The sequence below is a fragment of the Bombus fervidus genome, chromosome 7 (assembly GCF_041682495.2).
Source record: "Bombus fervidus isolate BK054 chromosome 7, iyBomFerv1, whole genome shotgun sequence".
NCBI classification, from domain to species: Eukaryota; Metazoa; Arthropoda; class Insecta; order Hymenoptera; family Apidae; genus Bombus; species Bombus fervidus.
In genome coordinates, this window is record NC_091523.1 from 6,441,185 (window position 1) to 6,464,577 (window position 23,393).

At 38.4% G+C, this 23,393-nt stretch overlaps 1 protein-coding gene across 3 annotated transcripts in view; it reads left to right on the forward strand.

The window, feature by feature from the left end:
- Positions 1–23,393, forward strand: part of LOC139989066 (semaphorin-1A) — a 368,578-nt gene that overhangs the window by 311,252 nt on the left and 33,933 nt on the right. For all 3 annotated transcript variants that reach the window (XM_072006980.1, XM_072006978.1, XM_072006979.1), the window contains exons 7-9: positions 19,662–19,766; positions 21,234–21,322; positions 21,709–21,850. In XM_072006980.1, the coding sequence (XP_071863081.1) occupies positions 19,662–19,766; positions 21,234–21,322; positions 21,709–21,850 (336 nt within the window). The remainder of the gene's footprint in view (positions 1–19,661; positions 19,767–21,233; positions 21,323–21,708; positions 21,851–23,393) is intronic.

Consider the following 23,393-nt stretch of genomic DNA (forward strand, 5'->3'; position numbering starts at 1 on the left):
GTGACGCTAATTTCATCACAAGTCGCGAGAGAAGTCATCCTACGCGTCCTAAAACTCCGTTTGACCGCGTAACCAAACGAACGTTCACCGTCAGCGTTTCGATATGCCTGTCACCAGGTTTTCTTATTTCATTTTGTCATATGAAAGAAGAGAAATGGACTCGCTTGCGCCGTCTCTATTTCCTGGTTTAGTTTCGTACGACGAGCCAAGAATGGAAGAGAGTACGTATTTTCTGCGTAAATTTTCATTATTCGATTTATTTTCCCAAAATGAAAGAGGTGATTTAGATTAAAGCAATATAGACAAACTGGCATTTTGATCAAAAGTACATACGCGTCCAGCGATGGTTTTACGCCTGTTAATAAATGAAATAAACGAGCGCAAACAATAGACTGCAGTTATCGATGATTTAATCGACGCACGTTGCTAACTATAGTCATTCGAAGCTACGAAATTGCCAAAAAAAGAAAAAAGAAAAAGAGGACATTATCGTCGAGTTATAAATGAACACGGAACGACTAACCGGATAGCGCGTTCTATCTTCCGATAAAACTCATTCTGAAACATTAGGGTACAAGTGTACACGCGTGAAATAAACGGTGAAATATGCCATTTCGCGAAGTAAGTGAATATACCGACAACTTATACGCGATATTTGTAATAATTTCTTTATCGATGCGTAATATCTCTTTATCTTGTAAATAATAATCAGCGCCGCTTTTCGACGTAAGCGTACAATTTCTACGAGCAACGTTTCATTAGAAATTCGCGATTGCCCTCGCTGTTCGAGCATCAAGGGTGGAGAGTAGGAGGCCGAAAACTCAAACAATAGCGGCCATAGTTGTTAAAAGTTCGGTAGAATCCCTCGGTCATAATCCCTTTAATATATATTAAAACGAAGAGAAAGAAAAGGGGATGGCGAAATGGACGACGCTGCTCTTGCCGTGTTTCGCGCTATTTAAATTTGAAATCATTCGTTTCCCCGAAACCTGAACTCGACGAGTCAAGAACGTCTGTTAAATCTTCAATAGGCGAATAGTATCAATGAATAGTTAGATTTTTCTGAGCGTTGCTTGAGAAAAGTATTAGAGATTGGAAGTTAGAAGAGGGAATTGTATAAGTGTTAAATGGTAATACAACGTTAGAAAATTAAATCTACGTTCATTATAGACATCTTCGAGATACATACGCTATTATTAGGTTGCCCGAAAAGTGTCTTTCTTTTACAGACGTCTTTTACAACGATGCATCTTTATACAAACATGTAACTTAATCTGTCAAACGTTGTGATCTTTATTTTAAAAGAACAAAATGGATCATGCGTAATTCGATAAAATAATATAAAACGGAAAATGTGCATCGATTATTTGCTTATAAAACGAAAAAAACTTTTCGGACAACCTAATATATACCAATTTATGAAATTTCCTGTCTGGACAAATTGTAAAGATTTTAGGATATAAAAAAAAAGATATTCGTATGGAATATTTACGTGTAAATACGTACTATAGATCAATAGTTACGATAGCGTAATATCGAACATTGTTCATAATCAGGCTTTTTGCTCCGAACAAAATATTATCTTTGTTCCACGTGCTGAGGCAAGTATTGGGTTGGCAACTAAGTGATTGCGGATTTTGCCATTAGGTGGTATTGACAAAATCCACAATCACTTAGTTGCCAACCCAATACATCGATATCCCGAAACCTGATAGACAGCAAAACCCTGTCGTCCGCGATGAATACATCATATTCTACGAACGTTTGATCGATTCGACTGACAAAAAGTTTCACGTTGAAATTTAATAAAAATTATCGAACGAATCGAACGCGATCGGTTAGAGACGAAGATGAGGAAGGAAAAGAGTTTGCATGCCAAGACCAACGCTATCTCGGCTTCGTGACAAAAGGGAATAGAAGACGAACAGGGTCCAAGCACGTTTTATAACGTCATAACCGATACTTTTCCTGTCTGTTACCTGTCGTTTTCATCTTTTTACTCCATACGTCGGAAACTGTTGGAAATATAGTGGAACGTTAGATCGCACTTCGATCACGTACTACATACGCGATAGCTTCTGCTTCTTCGCGTTGCGTTCATACGGTGAAACATGCTTGGATTTTCGTTGCGGCTGAAAACTTCCGGCGTACAAGGTCGACGCGCAAGAAATCGTTTCGGAAATCGAAAACTAGAAATTTATTAGAGCAGAGATCTGTACTTTTGACAGTCAGCCTTTCCACCGAATATCTGTCTCGCTGCGTCAGATGTCATAACGGCGTGCAAGTTATATTCTCTCCTCTTTCTCCCTCTTACCCCTCCCTTTTTCCCTTTCCTTTTTTTCTTTTCTCTTCGTGTCATATCAATCTCGCGGCTATTATACACGAGCGACGCGTTTGTCCGTGGCGAATATCGATTTCGGTGCATCGATATCTGACCAAGCCGTCTGTTGGTCGTCGATGAAGTTGTACGGGTATCAACATCAAACGATGTAAAAACGCGCGTAAGCAGGAAGATACGATTCGCGGGTTCCCCGGCTCTCGTTATCGCAAACACGTTGATGAATGACGCGTGCAATGGGCCTTCATAAATCAAGTTCCGCGCGAACATGTTAACGGAATCATAAATATTCACCATGCACGCTCTCGTGTTGCTGGTACGTTTTAATCGCCTCGGTAGTGGTACGCTCGCAAGGAGAAACGGCGGCCGACTCTTCGAACAAAGAAGAGACCTCTGAAACCAATGATCCGATTGATTGTACCTTGAGTAACTTACGTGTGATGCGTGCCGTTCGAATGTGCAACACGATTACTCAGCTAATATAAAAACAGCAATGAGCGATCGCTGAATCGTGTTGTTGGTACGCCACGTTACATTCAGTGAAATAAATTTCCCTGAGATAATCTATCGCAGCCACATAAAATATGTATGTAATTTAAAACAATTAAGAGACTGTTTAGAACGCGGTTGTTCGGTAATCCTGTGAAATACGTTATATTTACATTAGGGCATTTACATTTATTTTTGAAATTATAGTTATTCGTAAATACGTATATGAATTATATTTTCTACAATCTTATTAGCGAATGCTTATGTTATATAAAGTAATCGAATCGCGTATCGAAATATATATCGAATATAATTTCGCTGTAAAAAACTTGCCATGAACGTGTTATTGATATCCAGATAATTCTTTTGTAAAATTTACTGGCAGCAGGACGCTTTTCTGTATCGAAGAAAAGAGATTCTGTGCGTTAATGTTCAACGATGTAACTGAACAATCTGTAACAGAATGCACACAAAGTTTGAAACAATTAAAAATTGCAAACTTTCCCTGTTAGGAAGAATCTAATATTTGTTTGTATGATATATAGAACAAGTATGAAGATTGTAATTATATCCGATAAGATTAGTAATTAGATGAGATGCTTGATGCTTACAAACTTAATTCTTCGGTCATTTAAAACGAAGTTTAATTCGAATAAATTATTGCAAGTTATTAAATAAAGAAAAATTAATGTTTAACTAATTAATTCGACGTACTTGCAGAAGATAAAGATGTTATACTAACTTTTCGAAAACACATATCATCGCAGAGTTGTACGCGTCCTTGACAAATTGGACAATTACATGCACATAACTCGCAATTAATTCATATAACTGACATCGTGTTAGTAATTATCACATTTCATGCTATGTGGGTCACGGGTAAGCCACGACATTAACCGGAAACGTAGGAGTTTCCACTAAGCGAGGAAGGACAATAGATACTCAAATAAAATAAAAAGGAGAATAGTTAGTGACATAATACGAGTTTCATATTACGATAAGAAATATTAAATATTATTACGTGTTACAATTGAAATTTTTTTCACAGTAAAGAGCAGTCAAATATCGAATACAGAAATAAATTATTTATTGCACATTCTCAGAATCTGCAACATCGTTGAATCCCCTATCGTTCAAACGGATAGAAAAGAGGAATTAAAATGATATCTACGTATCAGTATCGATATTAAACATGAACAGAAATGAAACTTGCACCAAAAGAAGACCTAATCCATTTACAAAATTATTACAAAAGGGAATTAATTTTGCCGATCCACATCTATGCCGTCTCGTGTCGTTGTTCGAATCATAAAACGATTGAATATATCGTTGCCTGATCAAAATTCTCACGAGCAGAAGAAAAACATAAGAAATGAAATTCAAGAAGTTGAACCACGAGTCCTAACGAAACATTGTTAAAGGGAAGTTTATCGCGGGCGAATCAATCGCGAAAAAGTTTTCAATTTTCTAATTGCAAAAATTCGATTACGGTGTACGAAGAAAACACGTGTTGTCGTTTAGGTTGAATAAGCAAGTTTCATTAATTAACGAGAGAAAAATAATGGCAGGTAGGTGGAGAAGGTTTAGAGACTGCAATTTCCAGCATCAAAGTTATTGCCTTGGATTAATTGCATCAATGACGCGATATATCGAAGAGTAGACCATGGAATTATCGTTTTGCGACAAAACAAGGTTTGAAATGCAAGCAAGATCGATATACCTGGTGGATAAATAGCGCTGTGCTATAGAAATTGGTATATGGTCCGATAAAGTGGTCTCGGCCACATTGTAATACATGGGGAAATATTTGTCAGCCGTTTTCCTGTGTCATAAATCAAGCTTCTCTCTGCCGTTTGGGATTTCGGGAAACATTTTGATTGATCGTTAATTAGAGAACGGAAGGTGCGTGCTAGAAGTGGATTTTAGCGTGGTAGATAGTAACGTTCGATTATTAATTGTATTACACGTAGAAGAAGGATGTACAGATTGAGTTAGATTCGAATTTTCGGATATTTCGATTGTATCGTCGTCGATAACGTGGTTTCGCGTATGGAGCAAATTATGAATCGGACGTGATAAACGCGAATTGGAATATGATTTAGTTTTGATTTTCTTTCGATCTTCAATTTTGAAAACGAAAGCGTGAAATATGCATTAGACCTGTTTTAATATTTTTCATTTGCCGAGGTGCTCGAATTTAATCGAATAATAAAATGTTACACGCGCGGTTATTAAAAATATCGTACAGTAAATGGCAGATAATCGAGAATGACAGAGACAATTGAGAATAAAATATCTTCGACTTTAAAGTTAAATTTCAACTGCTCGTCTTCAAAAGAATGTTTAACTTGACGATAGTTAAAGACATGCTTTCCCTGGTAAAATTATTATCGCTTGCTGGCTAAACCACTAAATATCACTAAATATCTTATAAAATTCCAATATGAATAGGATGAATGTATAATGTGATAAAATAAAGAAGGTAAAAGTTACGAAGTAAAAGATAGGCAAAAGTATATCCATTAAACGCGGAAGGTAATGTTTGCGCGAGATTATTCGATCTAAACCAAAAAACGGTGGTGCTGCTCGTTTAAACGACGGTTTAGATTAGAGCCAAGAACTTTTTGTCTGTTCGTAAATCTTCTATCAGATTCTGTTTAACCTTAATCAGCTGTAGTCTCTTTCTGATACGGTGTATCGGTCGTCGAATCGTTTAATAGGGGTGTGGTTAATCCTGGAAATCTTGGACAAACTTGACGCGAAAGTTCATTCGAGACTTGGCTGGAATCCGATTTAAAAGGCAAAGAGTCTCTCGGCTTGATCTCTCGGTTAAAGCTTCCTTTTCAATCATGAACCAGACTTTTTCCGTCCCGGGTCGATCAGAATTCACGTAAATTTTTGATCTCACCGCCACGCAAATTTTTTATCTCACTACCACACGACCGTGGCAAATATTTATGTTGTTCCGTAAATATTAAAGGAACGAGTTGGTCCTCGCCGTTTTGGCAAAGGAACTCCCGTTGGCTTTGTTTGCTCCACGGACTCCCCTGGCGCATCAAGGATATTATTTCCTTGTTAATTTACAAAGGACGCAGAGTAACGAACAAGAACAGGCAGTGGCATCTTGTCCTATGCGGAGTTTGCTACAACACTGTCCGCTACATACTCGTCGAGACAGCGTCATCTCTTTTATATTAAACGTTTCTGAAAAATTTCAGGAATAACCAGTAGCTTACTATCAAGGAAGATGGTTTTAATTGAAAACAGACGCGTACGAAATTGATAATTGAATTTAAGGCTGTTCCATTAACAGGATAAATATCCATTCGCTGTGCAAACCCTTGATGATCAAACGGCAAACTGATCTGAATAAAACCTAATAGTCGGAATAGATATTTGCCAGATGACGACTAGTCACATTCCGCGTGCGTAGCGAGTTGAATAAAACACAAAGGGATTTTATGATGCCCGAAGCAACATTGTAGCAACGTTGTAGCAACGTTCTGCCGTCGTAACCAATAATCGATCATTCGATAACTATTAGATTACGCATATCATATACCCAACGGGCAAACGTGCAAATTTATAGTCCGACTGTTCGCCAGTCTTGACGCATAACCGTTAATAAACAATGCAATAGTTCAATAGAAAACAATGCGATTAAATAGAATAACTGTGTTGAGAATTGTGAATCTTAATCGCTGAAATAAAAGTAAAGGAACACTAAGGTTACACTTAGAATTCATATTAAAATAGTTTTAGATTTATTTAATAAACGATTTCCAGGATCTTCGTTGATATACATTTGCACGCATCTCAGCACTCTCTTTGTCTCACCATCTTCCATACCACACTGCCAACGGAACAGTTACATTCATCTGTTTTTCGAGACACATATACTTCCACACACTCATATTCACATACGTGTGTCACTAATACGCGGTCAATCTAGTCTAGCACACAAAATTATACATATCTCAATAAACTGTACTGTAGAAAAGCGATTATGTCAGGTATCAATGGATAGTATACGACTCACACTCGGATGACTATAATTACCTTTGGTAACGAAAGAATTTGTCCGTACAGTATAGAATCTCTGTCTCTCATCCCTATCACTCCTAATGTCAAAATCGATAATCAGACTTTTTTTAAACTTTGCTTTCCAAACTCCGTTGAGCATGATTTTTCCTACCAGAGCTGCGAACATCCGCTCTAGGAGAAATTTAAGAGACTCTACAGGGATCCGTTCGATCGTAGGATCGCAACGTGCATTCTGCCGGAACGAACGGTTGTATTTCGTAGACGCGAATCCACCATGAAATCCAGGAAACCGCAGAAGCTTATTTACCGGAACGATTGCTCGCTTTCCACCCTCGTGCTCCGCCTCTGCAAGACAACGCGCCGCGTCCGTTCAGTTCGTTCGAATCTGAAATCTAATCGCGGCTGTGGCCAAGTCCGCGGTTCAATTTTTCCTTGAAAATTAACGCTAACATTCCGATCCGCTGAAAACAACCAACGGTTCTCGTGATCGTTATTTTCGTTTGTTGGAAAGAACGAGCGCTGCGATATTTTGAGTGATTGTTCGAGTAGTATCACTGTCTTGTAAACTTTCCTTGTTCAACTCAATGGTGCTTTTATGTTTTCTTTGCGAGTATCGAAAGAATGGTTTGCAGATTTTAAAGAGAGTCTTTTGCCAATGACCAAGAAAAAGAGAAAACGAAAGGAGCAAAGTTTCTTGTTGTTCTTTAGTAGAGCGAAGTAGTTGGAGCTAATTTTGAGAGATTGCAAGAGGTTTGATGTTAGGAAAGAAGTTACGTAGGAAATTAGAAGAAGGTACTTCAAATACTGTTTATTAGCGTTTTATTAGGAAGGTTTTACTTAGTTTGTATTACTAAAGTTTATTAAACCACGAAACTCGCTAACAATACTTGGTTATATGCTGATCGAGGCATTGTTCGAGCGTCTGATTTACAAGTATCTTTTAATTCTGTAACATAAACGTTCTCCACTTTGTACGTCGTTTTACTATCAAGTATGAAAACTCGAGAGAGGAAGTTTGAAAATATGATTCCCCTTGGAACGTCGAGAATTTTTCAAACGAATTCCGTTTGTTTAAAACGAAGTAAAATATACGCCCTTGTGCATTCTGACTGAGAGCTCGGAGTAGCATCATCGCCGGGTCGAAGTTCCAGCGATTTTTAAACAAAAAGCGTGACTCGAAAGAGCTCTCGAACCGAGTTGCTGCTCCAAATCGATTGAATTTTCCCCGTCGAGAAAGTTTTATGGAGTTGGAAATAAATGATACTCGGTGAACCGACCGTCTGACGTGTTCTAAATAAACGAGGGAATTCCGTTTCTGTTTCTTTCGAGCTTCTTCCTTGATCACTTGATCATAATTGCGATATACACGCTCAAGTATTAATCGAAACATCGCCGACTAGTTTTTAATCAACTAATTCACGACGAATCAAACTTTTTCCAAGCCCCAGTCGTCCAATGCGTTATACTTTTCTAAACTGTCAGAAATGTAATTTTTCTCCACTTTGTCTTGTGTACTTAGAATTCAAAACCGTTTTGCTCTACTAAAAATCTCGAAACGTCTCGTTGCAACTGTTAGTCCGACCAATTTATCATTATCGTACGTCGATATTTTCTATGTGCAAAAAAAAAAATACGTAAAATAAAAAGAGTGTGAAGAAGAGAGAAGGAGAGAGAAAGAGAGAGATATGGAAGATGTATGTGTATATTTCAGTCGTAACGTAGTATCTGGAAGCAAGACAAAATATACGAGTATATAAATGTATGAGTAAATAAACTATGGTCGTAAATATCTCTATCAAACGTTCCTTTTCTGCGAAAGCCTATAGTTTATGAACATGGGCGTGTTCGGTTAACGAAGACCATTCGCAATGAATTTACTTAACAAATCATTCATTCATAATTCGTTATCCGATGTCAGCTACCGTGCGACATCCGTTCACAATGCGGAAAATCCAGGAAGTCTGTGTTACGATTTTATGACCAAGAAACTCGTAATTAATCGTTTGGCATTACGTTCGATGTTTATATCGATGTTGAGAAAAACTGGAGAGAAAAGTACGTGAGTTTTATGGCTAAAAAGTTGTGAGAAAGTCTTGTAACAAGCGTACGTTCTACACGGATGTGGAACGTTTTTATTCATTTTACACGATGTGTTCGTATTTCGCAGAAACTTATTTCTCCTGTTTCATTATTCGTTTCATTATTATCATTAATTGGTCGATATCGAAACAGCGTATATTACTGGAATATGAAAATCCAACAATCGGCGATTGAAGATCGATCAAGGAATCGAGTAGAAGCGAGCTACTTACGATTTTCGTTGTCTCGACGGAAGAACTTTCGCCTGTCGGGTTTGGCCTGATTCCCGTGCGCTTCGATGACGAGCTCCGTATTCAGGAAGTTTAATTAACCTTCGACCGCGACAACGTTATCCTTGGAAATCACGTTTCATCCCGTGTCGAAAGAAGAAATTCCACGCGAACTAGCAACGTGTTTGTCACGGTCAATGCGATCAGTGTGTAACACAGCTTGTGTACACGTGTATGTAGTATGTCCTGTGTGTGCCGTAACCAGTGACAGCGAAGTATAAAATCTAACAAGCCCGCGCCTTTCGTCGCGCGCGAGATTGGTTATCCATATTTCATGGACGTGTAGATTTATCGTGCAGGTTGCGGCCAACAGCTTGCTTTTTACTACGTGGCCGCGTGTACCTGAAAATGGCTAATTTTATAACGAAGCCGGTTACGAGCATGCTAAATCGTTCGCACTCGTTGCACACGGAAAATTCGTTGAACGCAACGTTCCTTGGATTTTCGTATTGCGGATAATGCGAGATATGCCTGCTAGATTAATAAATTTCTTCGGAGGCTAGGAAAGAAGTTAAGGAATGGAACTAGGTAGGTTGTTTCGTTGAATGAAGTTGAAGGAAGTTGGTGAATGGGTGATGAAGTCAGAATGCGAGTTTCATTCGGTCGAGTTGCAGAATAACGTCGTAACGCTTAAAGTATTTCAACATAGTATATTAAAATCTATTTAAGGAAAGATTCGCGTCGCGAGGATTTCAAAATGTGAACTAATTGAGAAATATATAATTTCAAGAAGAGTAACTTTGTGCGTTTCCGCTCGTTAGTAAATACAGTAATTATGTTTAATTAGAAAACTCGGCTGCCTTCGTATCGAGATATGTACGTCGTTAAGACTTATTTAATCGTTATTAGACATTTTATCAGAGCAAAGCAAAGATTGAGAAGTTGTAATACGATTTCTGCAAATCCTCGAAATCTCGCAACGCGCCTGTTGCCTCTCTCGTTTATTAGAACGAGCAATGAGCTCGACGTATAAATACGTAGCTTGAATAATGACTATTTATGACGTCTGTACGGCATATATGTACGAGCGATAATGCCATAAGGAGTGTATATATTGTGGACAAAGTACTTACACAATGATTATCGCGAGTAACAGATGCGAGATGTTCGTCGTGTTATCGTATTTCTAATTTGTACGTTTTTATACGCGAATCGATTCATTTAAATTTGTTATTTCCTACGATAGTCAAGGGTTTAAAACTGTAAAAAGGAATTCAGAAAGCTTTTTCACCGTTTTTCCCCGAGTTTTTATTTCTTTTCTCTTTCGTCTGTATTTTTTCCATCTTTTTTTTTTGGTATTTTCTGAACGCACAATAGATCGTACTTTAGTCTAGATATTTTTCTCTAAAATCTCTATTCAGTTAGATTTAATTAATGCGAAATTTCCGATTCTGTAACTTGCTATTTCGATTTTCGAACTGCTTTGGTCCTTTTAGAAAATTTCGAAATTTCCTCACCGTCGTTCCGCGTTCGAGCAGAGTGTCTCGTCAAACGTGAAACAGCGGAAAATACTTACGAAATTATAAACTATCTTTCTTCGATTTTTCGTAGCATGTCGATAAATGTAATTAACGCTCTGGTAACTGAGATAAAATACCACAGTGAACGGGTTAATGGTAGTAAAATATGACACGCGTCTACGATTAATAATAATTTGCAACGATCAAAGCAACAACGGCTTGTTCTTAATTAATAACTCGATGATATAAACCGAAACAATCGCGTAAATTATTTGCAAAATTACAGATTCAGAATTACCGATAAAGTTGCTACTATTTATACAGACTACGTCAAAATTGATAAATTGAAAGACAATTCTTACGTCATTGTCCGAAACAAAGTAATAATTACGCCTACTTAACAGGCTCTTTCGCTATTCGTTACAGCAATTAAAAGTTTTCCACGGTATGTCGTATAATTATGTTGAAGGAGAAAATACTTACGTGGATGCGCATGATGTTGAAAACATAATTACTATCATCCCTAACCAGCCACGACGCTGTCGCGGCATCGAGCTTCGTGAATAGTCGAGACACGTGTAATATGCGTAATACCAGCGTCAGATGAGGACTGAAGCAGCTAGGATGGATAGGAAACCTTGTCTTAGGTATTACGAATCCAAGCGTGCAACGTGTATTTAAGGTTTAGCCTGGTAAGTCTGATGGATCCAGGGAGGAGCTATCGTTGATCCTCATCGATCTGAACCCTTCTGCTTGCCATTCTATTGCTCCCTTCTGTCGAGCAACAAAGAGGAAGGACAGAAAAGTGAAAAACAGTGACACGATACTACCGAACAACGGATCGATGTTCTTGACACATAACAGTCATAGTCTGTTAATACAACGCGTCGAGCTAATAAACTGCGACTGACTTTCGTTTGCTAATCGATGGATGTCGTTGGATCGTAGACGACCCATGGTCGTTTGATTTAAATTTTATGGTCAGGTTACATATTTTTTAACCGCTCGAAGAGGTTTGATTAAATCAGAGTATTTCGGCGAAACGAACGAAGCGAACGAGGGAAGTTGATGTAGAAGCGGGAAGCTCGGAACACGATTTCAACGCGTGATTCAATTTAGTCGACGTTCTACTTAGTCCGGTTTAGGGAAACTACGATACGAAGTCGGCGTTTATCAGCGTAAATCATTCTGTCGCGTTATTATGGCAAACCCGAGTTAATACACGGGCGTAAAATTTATATGGCGGAATAAAGCGGGGGCCGGACCTTAGTCGTTAGTCGTTAACAAAGCCGAATCAACGTGGCTGCTGCCGTTCCGGCTGCTCCAAGTGCAATGTCCACATACCGCTCTAATAATAGTGACACAAATAACGCGCGTGTACCACACAGCTGAATTCAGTACGAACATTCGCTTGTTATCGAACTGGCGATTCGTATTTTCGCGAACTTGCATCAAAAGCAAGGTAATTCGCGCTGAGTTCGCCCCTTCTACACCACGAGTCCTTAACTTTCTGTCTCTGTGTGTTTTCACCTGATGATCCTGCGGTCGGTTTTCTCCAGATTCAAGGGTAGATATAATTTGTAGCCTGTACAAGCTGAATACAAAAGGCCACGATAGCTACGACGAAAATAGTACGTGCAATTAAGAGACACGTTAATTAATCTGATAAACGTAAGTGAAATGAGTTACCGTACAAAATAAAACATAAAAAAGGGGAATCGTTATCATTACGGTCCTACAAAAAGATTTGCGTATATAAAGGCGATTATTATTATTATTATTATTATTATTAAAAGTTTATTACAGAAAGACGTTTATTATCATCCTGCTGCAAGTTAAATGAAAGTATCTCTTTCTCATCGCGATTCGTATTGTATGGCAGAGTCATACATCAAAAAGAAACCTCTGAAACGACTTTCTTTCAGATACTCTTTCAAATGGCAATGCATTTTTCCATGTGAAAAAGAACGATCATCTACTACGTTCAATTCGAGTAAAGACGTCATCTTGATCGGAAGTTTCCCGATGTTTAAACAAAAACCAGAGAACAAAGAAATGCTGGTCGAACGTTGAATCAATCAAAGTTACCGCGCGTAAAAAGTACAAATATCGTGCACGATAGTTATCGAACTGTCGATTCATGATCCCATAAGCTTCTAACAGAAGAAAAAATAAAACGTTTCTTAGGTTAACGATCTTGTCATCTTTATTCGCTATCGTATCTTTCTTATCGGCCAATTCAACCTTCCTTTCTGAAGCATCTTCAACGTTATCGGACACGTGCATTTTAAACGATCGTTAGGCCATTTTTCTCCTATCCTCCTTTTTTCCTCGTGGCAACCGCTCAAATGGTTTTTATCAGCATAATTTCGGAAATGAAAGGGTCAGTAATTAAAACTTAAGCTTCTGGCCACGCTGGTATCGCGATCTTCTTTACAGCGAATCCACGTTCTGAGTTTTTTCGACGAAAGAAACGAAAAGCTGACGATTAAATTTTGTATCAATTTCGTTTGAGTGGTGAAGTCATTTCGTTTTAGCACCGTTTTAAGATAATTGTCAAATTTCAAATTACGTCATATACTTCCTGTTTTAAAGCGCGTTCTATAAACGTCACACCGAGGTGCTAAAATTACGAAGTAACTTGTAGTTTAAACTTAAGTTCATCAATGTAACGACGTCTATGAATGGAATTAAACTATTTGAACTACGCATACGGGCGAAAGTAAAAGAATAAATTGAAAACAATTGTAAACAAAGTGCATACATCGCAAATACAATTTTCCATTAAAATTGCTATTTGGTATTTGGTAATACAATTTTCCTTCAAACTAATCTCAATGGCGGTGCAATACCAATTTTCTTCGACTTTCTTTTTAGTTAATTTTCGCATTTATCCTGGTTTCGTGGCGTCGATAGTTCCTTCGCTGGCTCCAAAATTAACTGCGTCGATACGCGAATTGCATTCGTAATTAGCTGCGATCTGCAGCTGCATTTTAATTACGCGTTATTATACGACCAATTGTGCCAATTCAGGGATATATTCGCCACGAAGATTAGTCAGAAAACTTCTTGTCGATTTCGAATTAACACGTATTGATTCCGATTAATTTTCTGTGATACGCTGTACTTTATACGTTAATACAGTTGTAACAGCAAATCATTTAATAAGATCAGGTAATTTATACTATGCTGTCAAAAAGTTTTGTATTATAAAACAGGAATTTCTATTAAAAGCCGATGATCCTTTTTAATCGAATTCTATTACTGAGAATAGACTAGATTTTTATCAATCTTGAATTACAATTTGATAGAGAAGTTGAATATAAAGTAAAAGATTGAATTCTTATGAAATATTTTTAGTTTAAATCTCCTATTATGAGTTAATTCTAATATCCGTATATAGTATAACTTTGTTCTAAATACAGAAACTGCTCTAAAATTAATTAAAAAAGAAAAGAAAAAATACAATTTTTCTTCTAGATAAAACGAAATAAGTTTCCTGAAAACTAATCGCCTTGCAGAACGAATGAACTCCATGTGTAGAAGATGGTTTAGAATTAATTAACAAGAAACATTTTTGCATCCTCTGCGTCGAACCGTCCAATTAATTTCTAATAACCGATTCGCCTATCAATTAGGAAAAATTTCTTAATTAATCCCACAAAAGCTTGCGTCAACACGAGAAATTCGACGCTTCGTGTTGAAAAATAATAATTCGTGTGTCGTGTTAATAATTTCAAGGCAAAGTACGTCTGACGGTTTAACACCTCTAATTGATTGAAGCCAGTGCTCATCGAATCGAACAGTATTATCGTAATAAAGCTTCTGAGAGTGAATTTCGTCGCGGACAAAGAAAATTCCAGAGTGGTTTTGAAACAATTCGGAGCCATGAGCTTTTACTCGTCGAGGTATCCAATTAATTTCGATTAATCTTCGAAACGATTTGATCGAAATTAATTAGTTAGCGAGCTTAACAAGTTCCTGTTCATGACCAAATATTCGATCGGCAGTAGCAAAGTACATTTTTCGGAGAACATCGGTAATATTTACTTGGATATTGTTTTATAAAAGTCATCTTATTAAAGCGTGTAAAATTCATTAAACGAAACATAATACGTGCATCGCTGTATTCTGCTTCTACCAGACATTGGATATTATAAAAATTAATTTTGCAAAAAAATAATGAAAATGCTCGTTAAGCGCTATGTGGTTGGATATTTGCTTTTAGCGGAAAGTGTATCTAGAAAATGATACTTGTCGTATAAAGCTTATAACGCCAGAAAGCACGTAGCAAGATGTTACTATCGCGTATAATTTAGTCGCAGCAAATGGTGTATTTCTGTGGTAGAATGTGAATTCAAACTAAAATTGCTAGCATAGACAATATCGTGAGCGATTCTTTTAAACGCCTGGCGAAAGACAATGGCTAAAACAGCACGATGAAAATTCTAGTTTTATAAATTTGACGAACAAAAGTGTATGAAACGAATGGTGAAACTCTGATAAATATTTTCGTTTTAACGAGATAAAAAACGTTTTTTCTACGTGAAATAAATAGCACTATGATAAGTCCTGTATTTTTTAGACAATTTCGCAATATTTTTGTAGAGATAGGTTTAGATCTTAGTGATACATATGCTAAAGCAATAAACGAAGCTGAACTATGTATTGCCGGCTGAAGGATTTAATCAACCAACTAGAAATCCTAACGCAAACATTTTTCATTCATCGTTAAGCACTTCAAAGTTGCAACAGCATAACACATCATTCAAGATAGGCTAGCATGAAATAAATCCTGCAGCTTGTCAACTATAACGAAAGAACCATGGACAGCTAACGGACGTGTCAAACACGAACATGCATAAATTTGCAATTCAGGCGTGTCCCTGTGAGACACGCGGCCGACCTCGTTAAACAAGATAACATTAGCTGAAAACTCAACCGTTTTCTTCTCCCATAAAACTAACCGATCGATGACAAACAATGTTCGATCGATAGAATTGCAGGAATTTTTCCATTGTTTCAGGTTCAATCCGAACTTTTCGTCTACATCTCACCTTCAGACATTTCAGATTTTCGATCGCATCCTTTCGCTGTCTTAAATAATTCCAAAGGAAACAAATCAGCTTATAACACGTTACATATACCATTTAGCCTGTACTTTTTACGCAAAATCATAAACCCAAAATATTTGAAACAGGAATCCCGCGTCCGTGTCTCTTGCTCGAGTAGCCGTTCAAAGAGCTCGTAACGCGGCATTTTTTGTTTCAAAATTCCAACCACTAGCGTGCATAGCAGTTTTACGATGTCGTCATATCCAGGCAGCCCAGTGTGCAGCAAATGTATACATAAAATCCGAATTGTAATCGAAATCGATAAACCGAACGCGAAGCTACACGTTCCTTGGAACATAGCGATCGCACGGTCTGCGATGAAGCGACGTCGGTCGAACGGGCTAATAATGTCGACAGCGCGGCACAAAGAAGCCGGCACGTAGTAGAAAGCTTCCTTCAGTCGCTGGGTATTACCAGGACGACGACGGTACAGTATTCGCGAGCTTCGGCGTTGCTGGGCTCAGCGTAGATTTGTAGCCTGCAACGGGCACGTTCATCCCCTAAGTCTAACGTCTACTTTGCCCGGTTATATATGACCAGTCCGCCACTATATACACTTATCGCGCGCATACGTTGGCCAGCCTCAAATCCCATCGTGCTTTTTGAACGTGAAATATGGAAGGCTCGCGAGAAGCCGGAGGAGGGTGCATGGCCTTGGTAGATCTCTTGGTTCGCGAGAGTATCAGGTAAAATGCTCCCTCACTCCTCCTCCTCCTCCTCCTCCTCTCTCTCTCTCTCTCTCTCTCTCTCTCTCTCTCTCTCTCTCTCTCTCTCTCTCTCTCTCTCTCTCTCTCTCTCTCTCTCTCTTTCTCTTTTCGTGCAAACGTTGCCTCGTACATCGGCGTAGGGTATGGCTCCATCGGTGTACTCTGATGCACAGGAAAGCCGCGGCTTCTTGCGGGATTCCACGACCACAGTTTCTATGACACGGCGAGAAAATTGGTCACCTACGTGAGTTCACTAGGGACAGATCTTGTTGTCAGCCGCTCTATCCTGCTTTCAAGTAAATTCGTCGACCTTGTCGAATCCACTTGATCCTGGAACGTCTGTCGCGCGGCAACAACAGCACTTTGTTTTCTTCTTCGTTACTCCGTTCGATGGTTCTGTACAGATTCGTGTTGAAAGATTGATAAGACACGTTCAAAGAAAGTGTTTTAGCGTTTATCAGAGGTTGCTGCTATTTAGTCGTATGTACATAAATATTATACCGACACGAGTTACATCATTGAATATTCTGAAGAAATACCTGTGCTATAGTACCGCTGGATGTTAACACTTTGACTGTCACGCCAAAACCACATGTTTCGCTCAGGACGCCACGGGAGTATTTTTATTATTCAAAGCATATAATGGCGAAATAATAATAAATCGATGATGTAAGACAAGATTCTTCCCCAATGGACCGTTTATCTTATTGGTGGTCACGGGTGACCATCGTGGCGCCTTGGTAACATTTGATAGCGACATGTTGTAACAAGGCTTCGTTTATTTCAATAAATCATTCGCATTATTTCATCGTAAGCAAAACATGCAGAATATATTGTTTAAACATGTAGAAGATATTAGTAAACAGTATTTGCTCAGTCTATATATAATAGTAAGGAATGTGCACACTTCTAACTTAAATTATATGATTATAAAGCAGCATTTCCGATTATTTTCTAAGGTGTGTTTATAATAATATTCGTAGATTACTCCTCAAAGATACGGATGCAAACACAGTGCACCGTTAGATGCAATATTTGTTCTCATTTTTTTTTATTGATGTTCTAATAAAAATGTTTAATTGTTCAATGGGGCACTTTTTATTTCAAAGTATCTTCTATTTATCGGTTATATTCAAAATGCCCTAACTATCAATTTCCATTCAATTTTTACAATTGTGAGAAGTTCAAGCGCTCCAGTCACCAATGACCACGATGGTCACAGGAGAAACCGTGACTGGTCACATATGACCAACGTGACAGTCAAAGTGTTAAAGGCTATTAAAGAAATATATGTACATACTTGGCATCGATAGTATCAATAATATCCAGAGTGGAAATGATATACAAAATAGAAAGGAAAAAAGTTGGAGAAACACTTTACGAGCGTATGCATAGTTATTCGTCAAAAGAAGGAAAAGAGTGTCAATAAGCATGGCTTCAAAAAATACTAACTCCTGAATTACGACGTTAACGACGTTAAACGCATTATCTTTACAGTATACTTTACAGTATACGTGTGTTCGATATGCCGGTCGTTCATCTCAACACATACGTCGATACGTTTTCTCGTAGAAGCACCCACACGTTGTGAAGATCCCTGGCATTTCTTTTGGTTACAGTTTTCTATTCGTTGTATCGACTCATTTAAGGAAGCAATCGGTTCATTATACACCAAACATCTCGTAACGCCGAAACTAATGATGTTTGTTAGGATTTTGCTTTGTTCTTTGCTTATTTTGACGAGTATTATGTGCCAGTACTGAAGCGTTTGCTCAAGTTTCTCATAAAATTGCCCATATCTATGTGATATGTGATAACTTGCGATCGTTATTTTCCTTGGTGATACTTACCACGCTGAAACGGTGGTTGCGAATTTTTTTTGACGTTGAATCTCGTGCAGTCGCGTTTGATATATCGGTAATCTCAGTGTATCACGCCGGTAGCTAAGTTTCCACGGAAAACGAGCAATAACAAAGCCAATCAAGTTCGCAGTTTCTACGAGGAAGAAGCCTTTGCACGGAAGGCCAATCTAGTTAGCACTCGCCGACACAAAGAGCTCGCTTTCCATCTTTTCTTCGCTTTAATACCTATAACCACAACGGTGGCGAAGAAAATTTGTGTACTTGAATCGTGTTCCCGGCTGTTGTTCCACGCGAAATCTACGATTCTTGGTGTAATCGCGTGGCTGCCGTGTTAATTAAAACGCCTTTCAAGGCACGTTTAATTAAACCGCTTCTAATAAATTCCGTAATATCGTGGCGGCGTTTTGTCATTTATTCAACGTTCGCGTACAGTTATCAAAGATCGGCTGACACTCGATAATTCAGCGACGCTGAACTAAAACCTGTCGTCGGTCAGGCTCGTGTGAAAAACGAGCATAAAAAGATACTCGTGCAATTTAGCTTATAAATGTGCGTTATTAAACAGAATACTTTTTACGTGATAACGTGGTAACGTAGATAGGTATAATAAAAAGATGTGCAGGTTTGTTATTAAAGCCAATGCAAATTGCAATCTGACAAGGAATTTAAACCGAACATCGTTTTCATTATACAGAAGAAAAAGCATTCGATTATTTTCTACCTCTATGTATCGTTAGAGACACGGGAAAGTGATTATTCCAACTCTGCAATCTCTTTCCCCGTTGATGTCAGAAATTCGCTCGATCCCGATACCATCTCCGCCATCGTCGCGTCGCTACTAAACAGTTGCCGTAATTTGCATAAAGCGACACGCGTATCTTAGATTACGCGTCACAGAGTGACAAGCTGTGCTCACGTCTATAATCCCAACAGCGAAAATGAATACGAAGCACGCGCATTCGCGAGTCCCTCGTGAAATTCGGTACTCTTTAATTGCCAGGCTCGAAGCCTGTGCGATTCCTCCACGAGCACTCGCGTAATCTCCGTAAAAGAGATTCGCTTTGCGCGAGCATAGAACAGAGAACAGTACATTGGTGATTAGTGCTGACGCGTTTCCAGAACGATTTGCAGCGTGACACGAGCGGAACGTTGAAAACGAAGTACACGGTGTCTTTGGCAGAATCCTTCGACGATTGCCGCAGACACGACTGCTCGTTTATCTGGCAAATGTTGTAAAGCCTGACTCAACTGACAGAACCGCGTTTACTTATGTTTCAGAGGGGCAGCTGTACGCAGCGACAGTGGCCGACTTCTCCGGTGGCGAGCCGCTGATTCACAGGGAGAAGATCCGCACCGAACGCTCCGATCTCAACCAGCTGAACGGTAATGGAAGTCACGCAAATTGCATTGGAATATTCGCGTGTTGAATTCAGCTTTTTAATCGCGATACTCGCCAGCCTCTATTTTCCTGCCAGCGCAGGATTTTGCCACGTTTCTAAATTTTAATTGCGCTCCATCTGATCTCTTGCTTCGTTTTTTGTATCTCGGAAGTATTATGTCATAGTATCGCGTAAGAAAGTAAAGTAAGAAAGAGTTTGCGTTCTATTATTCGCGTAACTATTATGGTTAACTGAAGTACAAAATATTTTATTTTTTTATTTTTATAATGAAAAATACCAGACGTCTACCGAGGTAAATAATTCTGGCCTTAATTAGGTAACAAAACGCAGAGCCGTAAACAGCGATCAATTTAACCGTAAAATATTGAAAGAAAACAGAGAGTTTGCGGATAAGATTGAATTTTAAACTGGAAAATCATTTTTACACGAACTATTGAACTCTCGAGTTGCGTCTGGTAATTGAAATATTCGATATTTATTTAATCGACGTTTTAACGATCGCACTTGGAAAACCGGTCGCGACAGAAAGTCCAGCAATTGCCGTGCTATTTTTGAATTTCCCGTATCTTCTCATCATACCCCGTCCATATAAAATTTTACGACACGGTCGCACGTGAAAAGTTATCGCATGGTATTGTGTTTGTTATACTCGCAGCTCGTATACAATGGACGATGCTTAAACGATGTAAGAAGCTTTGCATAAATTACATGCTGCAATTTGCGTATCCACCCAGACGTGCTTTTTTTCTTTTCTATCTTATTTTTTTTTTTCATTCTTCTCTTATTTATCGCCGATTGCGAGTTGCGAATTTGCGATGCAAGTTTTGTATAAATTACATAATCCATTCAAAGCTTCGGGAATTTTTGATCGATCGCAATTTCCACGCGGCGATCCCGTTGGCAATTTATCATACTGCCCGCTCTTTCGAAATTACCAAGTTATTGGAAGATCCATCTAGGATCCGAAACGGCCGCATAATTTCCTCTGCATTGTAAAATACGTGGAACGTTATCGAACGAGAAGCGTAATTTAGGAAGAAAGGAAAAGATATGAGAAGAAGAAAATAAATACGGAGATGGAGATACCCGTCGAAACAAACAAACAGCGATGAATTTAACCCTTCAAAATCTTAAAGTAGCATAAGCTCGCGCGAACAATGTACCGTCGCTTCACGGTTTGCTTGTTTTTTTTTTTTTTTTTTTTTTATTCAATTTGTACTTTACAATTTGTCCAGCTGGACATTCGGTAAATTTTTCTAACTTAATTGCTAAATAACATGTGGATGGCTCCCCCAGCGGGATTCCATCTTCGCATTTGACTATTTTTATTTTATTTCTTTAACGAGGTCAGTGGGGTGTTTTCTTTTTAATCTTCAGCAGCCAGCTGGTTGGTTTGTTTGTTTCGAATGAATTCCATTGCCCCTAACAAATTCGAACGTTATTGTTACAGGACCGAACTTTGTCAGCTCGTTTGCGTACGAAGATTACGTCTTCTTCTTTTACCGAGAAACAGCCGTCGAGTACATGAATTGTGGCAAGGTAAGGCTTACGAAATATTAACGACGCGCTACCTATTTATATTTACCTACTCGATATCAAAGACCGTTTTACGATGCAGAATTTCCAAAGCGACGAAATTGCAATATCGAAATGTCATTCTTTGTCAGCGAAAGCACTTTAACGAGCGATTTCTTAAAAAATGGCCATATGTAACGTACGCTTTATGATCTCTACTATTCCCTATATTCTTGGTATTCTCAAATTTTCACGCACCGACAATTTCCTTTCCTTTTGCCCCTAATCCCGGTGGCAAAGTAACGCAGTATAATAGCGCTGGATGCAGAGTAGAGTAAGACGGTCCGAGTAAAGAGGAAAGAATCGAAGAAGCCGATTGTTCAAAAGCTCCGGCTGCATTTGTGTTTTAGGCAGTGTACTCGCGGGTCGGTAGAGTGTGCCAGCACGACAAGGGCGGACCTCATGCGTTCAGCGACAGATGGACGAGCTTCCTGAAAGCGAGGCTCAACTGTTCCGTGCCCGGCGAATACCCTTTCTATTTCAATGAAATACGTGAGTATGCCTGCATGTACACACATCATATATACGTGCGCCCGTAAGTTCGCCATGGTATGACGTTTGCCGAGACCCTCGTCGAGTGCTCTCCGGTCCCTATGTGCCGGACAAAGGGGTTGGACTAACCGGTGTACTACCTTGCAGACGTATCGAGTGGGATCCGACCAATTTTACAAACAAACTGCCTCGTTGCGAAAGGCACGCGAAATTTATCGTTCGTCTGGTGAATTTTTCCACGGCATTGGTAGGAGACGGTAGAAAATGAAATTTTTTCGCTAGTTGGTGATACGGACAAACGTTGCTTATAGGTATTATTGTGCTGTATTAACACTAGAACTACCGATAGTTAACACGAAACTATTTCTACTAAAAGCAGCCAAAATGAATGGTCTTTAAAAAATACGTAATAATGGAATATTTTTATATTTATTAATTTATTACTTTCTTACAGAAGGAATTCCATGTTATGTAGTACATTTTTAATATTATTAATCCATTTGGGACCATGAACCCTAAACGAGGTTTGGCACATTTATAACATTGTAGAACCAGTCATTTAGACTAATGTGGTATTTCTAGTGTTATCATCTAGCGATCTGGCGATCGATCTGAAATTTTTCTGATAACTGATATCGTCATATCGAATAGTACGCAGTAAAAATTTTAAAAACGTGTGGGAAGTTGTACAAAATGAGAGAACTGATTAATTGGGGTTCAGTAAACAGATTGGAGGACCCTTTTACGCTTTGACAAGTACCAGTCATTTTCACTGGTATTGATATAAGTAGCCTCGATACAAAATTATTTTCAGTTTGAATACATAAAAAACAAAATAAAATTCATTATATTATTCTTTTGGTTATCGTTGCAAAAGTCATTACATCATTGCGGATAAAAATATAACATGAAGTAGGAATTTTAAAATAAAATTGTAAAACCAGTCAATTTTACTGGTGTGATAGTACTAGTGTTAATAAGAACGAGAAACTATTGGAACGTTTATTTAAATAGTATTGGAGTAGTGGCGCTATGAATTTGTTGAAGAATTTTGTACGATCATTCGTTCGAGAAAATCATCTACTTACGTATATCCGTAAATATAATTATTTGACACAACATCGTTTGATAGTTTATATAGTGCAATTAGCGTAGGAGTTCAACGCTTGAAATTAAATTTCGTTAAGAAAGGAACTGGCAATTCGGCCCGTGCAATTTATACGCGAAGAATCTGAAATGGTGTTCGTAAGTACAAAGGTCTGGCAACGTAATCTCTAAATAGAGATCAAATTTTGGCTAAAAGCAAGCTTGAACGTGTGCATAGTCTAATTGGGCCGGAGTCCAAGGTCCAAATAGTCTAACAATTCTCAAGGATGATGCTCTCCAATTTTGTATCTCGTGTACGATCCACGTGTAATGCAACTTGATTTCACAAATTTCCTTGTACTTCCATTACTCACTCCCATTAACGGAAAAACAGACCAACGTTTACGTTTCAATGTTTCGCGTTTGAAACGTCGCTTACACTCTGTTCAGAGATATT